At 47.7% G+C, this 7,502-nt stretch overlaps 1 protein-coding gene across 1 annotated transcript; it reads right to left on the minus strand.

The window, feature by feature from the left end:
• Positions 1 to 2,452: 2,452 nt before the first annotated feature.
• SHISA3 (shisa family member 3) lies at positions 2,453 to 6,606 on the minus strand. The gene is made up of 2 exons (XM_056855879.1): positions 6,324 to 6,606; positions 2,453 to 2,907 (listed from the first exon to the last, which is right to left on the minus strand). Exons 1-2 carry the CDS (start codon positions 6,604 to 6,606, stop codon positions 2,453 to 2,455), a joined length of 738 nt encoding a protein of 245 aa, XP_056711857.1.
• Between the last annotated feature and the right edge of the window lie 896 nt (positions 6,607 to 7,502).

A 7,502-nucleotide genomic window follows, 5' to 3' on the forward strand; every position in this document is an offset into this window, starting at 1 on the left:
GTCAAGTCGCAGCCAACTTATGGCGACCCCTTTTGGGGTTTTCATGGCAAAAGACTAACAGAGGTGGTTTGCCAGTGCCTTCCTCTGCACAGCAACCCTGGTATTCCTTGGTGGTTGCCCATCCAAATACTAACCAGAGCTGACCCTGCTTAGCTTCTGAGATCTGACAAGATCAGGCTAGCCTGGGCCATCCAGGTCAGGGCAGAAAAGGACCTTGGACCATATTAAAGCCTGGTTAAGATTGCATAAAAGGTTAGCCACAACACAAAACCTCAGTGAGTATTAGCACTTTATGAGCTAAAATAATCCATCAACATAGACTTGGGTCCAGAGGTACTTCTGCTCACATTTCCATTTATCGCTGCTGCTCTTCCAGTGGCAACCAGGCCATTCTGGAAAGTCCCAGGAAGCTTTCCTGAGAGTGCAACAGGAGAGAGGTGGTAGGAAAAGTTCTCTTACGCTAGCAAAATTGTGCTCACAGTTCTCTGGGTCAAAATAAAACACTTTTCCTGGAGACTGTGTCGTCATCCAGGACCATGGAAGTACCAAACCATTTCAGGATTGTCTTGGACATATCTTTATAGAATAATAGGATTCGGTTTTGCATTTCAAAAGCAAGAATCCACAGAGAATAAGTTGCCTGTTCAAAAACATGCATTCATCTTTCTCTTGCTAACATTGTGGGATTAAAAATGAGAAATGGATGTTTTTATGGAACCTGTATATAGATTATGCAGGCCAACACTATACATCTGTATTGGAAATACCACTGAGCTCACTAGGGCTTACTCCCAAGTAAACAGGCATAGCAGTGCTGCCTTGTGTGTCAGAAGGTCATGTTTATTTTAACAAGTTCTTTCCATTACACTTTTACCACGCCCTTCCTCCAAAGAGATAAAGGCAATACACACCATTCTCCATTGCCTCATTTTATCCTCACAACAACCATGCGAGGTAGGTTAAGTTTAGAGTGGCATGGCTAAGCAGAATTGAACCTGGGTATTCCCAGATCCCAGTCTAATGACCATACCACACTAGTTGGAGTAAGGTCGGCATTCTTTACAGATGACAACTCTCTAACTTTACCAGTTACAGTGAAGTAAATTACATTTTTATCCATTCAAAACAAACATATTTGATAACCAAAGTATTTCATCCACAGATTTTATTGGGTAATGAACCTGTGACTACTAAATAGTGTTAATCTTGTCAATACATTTTAAATTACAGGTGTTTTTTTTAAAGCATTTATATAGTGCTAATTTTACAAATAAAACTTTTAATACCACATTGTCCAGCTTGTGTTTTCCAAGACATTCACAATAAATACATCCTTGAGAAAATACTTATAAGAAATTCTATTTTTAACATTTTAATATTTTACACTGGCAATCTGTGAAATGTTTGTGCACTACCTAAATCACATCTGATCTCTGGCCTGTGAGACCCCAGACAACAGGTGAAACTCAGTATTAAAATTCTGCTGTGCATTCTTACACTATTACTGAGCTTTTAGTTCTACAAATCTTTTCTATTGAATCTGCCTGTAAAATCAGTCTGGTTATATTTTTGGTCCTTTTCAATCCTTACTTGCTGGCACAAGAAGTTCTGCGAGTGGACTGCTTCTTTCCTTATATACCTTTTTAAAGTTTCTGGGAAATACTGATTAATCTCATATTATAGTTTGCCATTTTAATGCTCCAGTATTTTAATACTAATTTATAAAATAATTCTCTTTATGATTAATGATACTAATTTTCATTTCAGTTACTTGTGGATAGTAAAAGCCCCCCCCTTTTTTTTTTAACTGAGTCAATGAGGAATAAAACTTAGGACACAATCCAGCCAGAGTTCAGCACAGTGAATTAAACTGGAGAAAGATAAATATTAAAATCAGTAAGACATGCTGGATGACCTTGGGCCAGTCACATGTCTCTCAGAACCCTTTCAGCCCACGCGGAGGCAGGCAATGGCAAACCACGTCTGTAACATCTCTTGCCTTGAAATCCCTACAGGGTTGCCATAACTCAGCTGTGACGTGATGGAACACACACAGTTCAAACTTCAGCATGTTTACTCAGAAGTAAGTGCCAAAGGAATGGAAGCTTTAAAAGTGCTTTGGTTAGACTATGCCATGACCAGTAATTAGTTGTCCTCTACAATTCTCCTCCCAGTGCCTTATTCTACTTGTATCTACAGAACTTCTGCTCAGGTTAGAAGTATAGCTTTATGAACACCCAAGAGAATACTTTTGTTTGCAACATATTTTCAGCTAGGACCCATATGTTGTGATTCAAAACATTAATTTTACAACCGTATGAACTTTTAAAAGGGCAACTCACCCATTCACATAGTTTTGAATCCCATGACCACAAAACACATCTCTGGAAACCACACAAAGCAGGAGTTAATCGTGCTTCTCTATCCGGTGTTCTGTTCTTTAAAACTCCTTTCAGCTCGGACTAAAATCCGGAACGCTCTTTCCAGTTATAGACTGTTCAGTGTGGAGAGGGTAGGAAAAATACGGGGCTGATACCAAAAATCCAGAAGGCTGAGAGAGGTGGACCGAGTGGCCCATTTGTAAACAGCCAGTTGAATAAGGGGGAGGCGAAGAGGCCAGGATGCACCCCGATTCTGGTCTAGCGAAGGAAAACCTGCGGACGGAGCCCCCGGTAGAACTTGTGCTAGTTGCCGTACTGGATTGTCGCGAAGGAGTCCTTAAGTTTGTGGAGTTCAGGATCATTGGCAAAGTCTCCATCTGGTAGCTCTGGAGAGAGAATCGGATGGGCTGCTGTGAAGTTTGCTTAGGCCTGAGGCACGTACAGCAATAAACTGCGACCAGGGAGCCCACAAAAATGAAGGCAACGAATATCGATCCAACGATAAGAAATGGTACGTAGACTGGTTCTGAGAAAAGGGGGGGGGGAATGGCAAAAAGTCATAAAATTATGGGGGAGGAAACAAATTATTATGTATATTCCCTTCAGAATACAAGGATGAATTTGACAAAGATTATTATGTCATTAAAATGCATTAACACCAATTCACATAACTCATTTACACAGTTTAGATAAGATCCTCTGCTAATTTAGGAAGAAGATACTTTGGCTCATTACAAGCACAAATTCTTCTGCAATCGCTGAGGCTTAGCTGTGCCTGGTTAAGAGCTTTATGTCCTAGGTATAGAACAAAATTCCCTGTTGGTTAAATTTATTATCATACTTCTTTTCATTTTTACCATATGTTTGTACACTTCCATCAGTGTTTTACAGGGGGCCCGATGCAACCTAATTAGCCTACACGGAATTTCCTAAATTACCATTTTAAGACTATTATATCACAGATTGGGCCTCTATCATGCCATTTACCAGCAAAGGATTTTTTTCTTGTTTCTTCTTTCCCCTAGTTTCCTCACTCTGTTTTTGTTGGGCAGGGGGTTATAATGAACCTGAGGAATATTTCTGTGGAACTCAAAAGTTTACCTCACTGTTTTGGGATTGTCGTTGGACCCAAGAAAATGTAACACATTACTATTCCAGTTTTTTTTTTCTTCCCTTATGCACCATTATGAAGTTGTTCCACACAATTGCCCTTTTGCTCTGCCTAAAGGATCCCTTTTTTACATCCAGCTGCAAATAGAACTAAAACTGCAGCTCCCCCCTAAAAAAAAATTAATAATGTGCTACATTCTACATTAAAAAAAATTCCTCAGGCACAATCCTACTATATGTTTTTTCAGAAGTAACTTCCCATCAACAAATGTTCCTGCATTTCCCCTTTGTTCCTTTGCTTCCAGTCTAATTGATTGCTTCCTATTCTCTCCATTAATAACAATCATCTTTTGTTCCTTTCAGAGGAGTTTAAGTAGGGCTTTTCCTTTTACTTTACAGTAGACCAGTCACTGCTCATATTTTATTGTTTAAGACTGTAATAGTAGGATTAAACAAAATAACCATTTAAAAAACAAATTAAAACCATTACTGTGGAGACTTTAGAAAGCAAAACAGCACTTGAGCACCACAGAGAACCTGCAAACTACAGGAAAGAGCAGGTAGCAATCAACTCAGTGGAATGGTGAAGGGGTGAAATTTTAAAGGGTCAGTATCCCTGGGAAACATCACTAGTATTTTGACAGTCCCCATGAAACAACCTAGCAATTGCGTTCTAAGTTTAAATATTTATCAAAAAATCAAGTCTGAAAAAAAGATAACATGTAAAATACTAGAATGCAACAGGTTGATGATATCACCTGAATTCTCCTAAACTGAACAAATGACCTGTCTTATGTATCAAGTAGTATTTTTCTTTCCAGTGTCTTCATGGAGCACCAGGAGGTGTTTCGCGGAGCACCAAGCGCTCCTTGGAGCACAGTTTGGGAACCACTGCTCTAGACTAAGGCCAATCATTTATCAGCAAGACCTAGCCCACTTTGGGAGGTCGCAAGGCCCTCCCAAACACATCCCCAAGAGCTGTGATGTTCCTCTGCAGCCTTATGACCCCCTTTTACACAGTGTGAAAACAAGAGCGCTCAGAAATAAACTCCCTTTGCATTTAATGGCACTTTCTGCAGAGAAAGTGTGTTTAGGATTTACACCATCAGTTGATTGAAAGCATGCAAAGGGGTGACGGGACCAAACGACGGCCCATTTTTGCAGACCTGCTGAGTCTCCTGCTTGGCTAGTGAAGAAAGTGTTGTTTTAATAACTCGATATAGTGACAGCCGGGTCTGGCGTGGTCCCAAGGTCTTCGGGTGGGTCGGAATCATTTTTGCTTGAACGTTTTTTTTGGGGGGTTCCCATCCTTAAATGGTCCCAGGCTAGCCACCATTAAATAAATTGTTACATCCTTTTTTGATGAAGACCACCCGGCTCCTGGTGGCTCTTACTGCTGAAACTCTAGATCGGCCAACTCCACCCCTCCCGTTTTCTGGAAAGGAGCAAAACATTTCGAAGGGAGCTGGTTAGCAGAAGGAACCGCGCTGCGTGTTGAGGAGTTCGCTTGCACGTGAGAATGCCATCCTAACCCGCGTTCTTGGGAATACGGGTCCCGTTCCAGATCGGAGCACTTCCTTTAGAATTAACCACGCGGAGAATTTCACAGCGTGGAAATGCCCAGCACTTTCTACCCCCCACCAGCAAATGAGCCGGGAAATGGCCGGCTGCGATTCTCCGCAAATCCCAAAAGCCTCGCCGGGACTAAACAGGCCCACGATCCGGCCGTACGTGTCGCGTGGCCCGGGAGATGCGGTGCCCAGAGTTTGCAATCCTGACTCGGAAGTCCATCCCCCTGAAACTCAGGTGTTTTGCAAACGGGACCAGGCGCCGGGGAAAGGAGCAGAAGAGCATCTGGTTGCAAAAGGGCCCCCGACTCCCTGGCCCCATAGACGAAACACACACACACACACACACCCCAGGCCTGGCCATTTATGCAGGGGAGGTTTTGCTTTGGATTTGCCCCTCTCTAGATGCACGTTCTCCCCATCCGGATGCTCAAAACTCTGCACGGGCGGCTTATTGTGGGGTCTGGAGACTTTGGAGGGGGGAAACGCGCATCCGAAGAGTGGCAAATCCAAGGCAGAGCCTCCCCTGCATAAATGGCCTCTGGCTTGCCCCCCCCCCTCTTTCTTCTCGCTCAATCCCGTGTCGAGATGCACCCCTCCAAGGCGAAAACGCACGGTCGCTTGAGCCTCCTTTCTTCCGTCTCGGCCAGGATCGGACGCAGGCGTTTTCCCCGAACTGCGTTCGATCCTGGCTGGATCCGGGAAGAAAGGAGGCTCAAGCGACCGTGCGTTTTCGCCCGAAGCCCCCCTGAAACCAATGGGCGGAAACGCACGGTCGCTTGAGCCTCCTTTCTTCCCGGATCCAGCCAGGATCGAACGCACGGACGTTCTTCCCTGTTTCAGCCAGGATCGAATGCAGGAACGTTCTTGGATCGAACGCACGAACGTTCTTCCCTGTTCCAGCCAGGATCCTGGATTCTGGCTGGATCCTGGCTGGAACAGGGAAGAAAGGAGGCTCAAGCGACCGCGCGTTTCCGCCCGATGCCATTTCTGCAGGGGAGGTTTGGCCTCGGGCTCGCCCCTCTCTAGACGCACCTTCCCCCCCCCCCCCCGGAATGCTCCAAACTCTGCATGGGGGGCTTCTTGCGCTGCGAGTCTCCGGGCGGGGGAAGCGGGCATCTGGAGAGCGGCCAGCGCCAGGCCAAACCTCCCCTGCAGGGATGGCCCCGGCGGGGCCGTTCCGACGGGACCCACCGCGCCCGGGACGGCCTGGCCTCGCGCACCCCCGCCCGCCCGCCCGCCCGCCCCTGCGGGGTCCACTCACGGGCGCTGGCCGGCGGCGGCGGGGGCTCGGTCCCGTCGGGGCAGGCGCCTTGCTGGAGGCGCGCCCGGGCGGCGGCGCAGCAGTAGCGCAGGGCGCACGAGCCGCAGCAGATGGTGGCGTCGGGGGCGTCGAAGCGCTCCGGGCACGGGAAGCCCTCGTGGCGCCGGCCGCGCGCGTCCAGCCAGCCGTGGCAGTACTCGCCCCCGCCGCCGCCCCCCGCCGCCCCCGCCCCCGCCAGGCAGCAGCAGCCCAGCAGCACGCCGCGCAGCCACGACGCCCCCATGGCCCAGCCGGACCCCCGCCCCGCAGACCCCCGCTCCGGCCGCAGGCGAGCCGCGCTCTCCCTCCCCGGCCGGGCGGCAGCCGGACTCCCTCCCTCTCCCTCTCCCTCTCCCCCCCCCCCCCGTGACGCCAGCCCAGGGCAGCCGGCCCGGCCTCGTCCCCCTCCCCACCCCGGGGCCGCCGCCCTTGGGGTTTTGTTCGGGCGAGAACGCAGGGGAGGGCCGGCCTTGGGCTCGCCCCTCCCTAGAGGCACGTTTCCCCCAGCCGAATTCTCCACCCTCCGCAAAAAGACCCCCCCCCACCCCACCCCTGCAGCGTTGTGAGAATTCAGACGGGGCTAATAGTGAGATTAGCTCCGTTAGCAAAAGTTTATACGATTCGTCGGTTCTTGTAGGTTATCCGGGCTGGGTGGCCGTGGTCTTGGTCTTTTCTTTCCTGACGTTTCGCCCGCAGCTGTGGCAGGCATCTTCAGAGGAGTAACGCGGAAACAGTGTCTCTCGGTGTCAAGTGTGTGGGAAGAGTAATATATAGTCAGAAAGGGGTAATATATAGTCAGCTCAAACCCAACCCCTTTCTGACTATATATTACTCTTCCCACACACTTGACACCGAGAGACACTGTTTCCGCGTTACTCCTCTGAAGATGCCTGCCACAGCTGCTGGCGAAGCGTCAGTAAAGAAAAGACCAAGACCACGGTCACACAGCCCGGATAACCTACAAGAACCAATCAACTCTGACCATGAAAGCCTTCGACAATATTTGTATACAATTCATTTTTAGATGGAAGAGGGAGAGGGGGAAGTCATTTTATTGTCAAATTAGGGATACTATCTGTCTTTTCTTTTTATTATTACTATTGTTTTTAGTATTAGATATTGTTTTTGTTGACGTGTTCA

The sequence above is a fragment of the Euleptes europaea genome, chromosome 9, assembly GCF_029931775.1.
Source record: "Euleptes europaea isolate rEulEur1 chromosome 9, rEulEur1.hap1, whole genome shotgun sequence".
Classification (NCBI taxonomy): Eukaryota; Metazoa; Chordata; class Lepidosauria; order Squamata; family Sphaerodactylidae; genus Euleptes; species Euleptes europaea.

Bases quoted from the DNA above. Each gene is read 5' to 3' on its own strand.
- SHISA3 (XM_056855879.1), bottom strand. From the start codon at position 6,606: ATGGGGGCGTCGTGGCTGCGCGGCGTGCTGCTGGGCTGCTGCTGCCTG. The intron at 2,908-6,323 runs GTGAGTGGACCC...CCCTTTTCTCAG, and splicing joins GCCGCCGCCGGCCAGCGCCC to AACCAGTCTACGTACCATTT.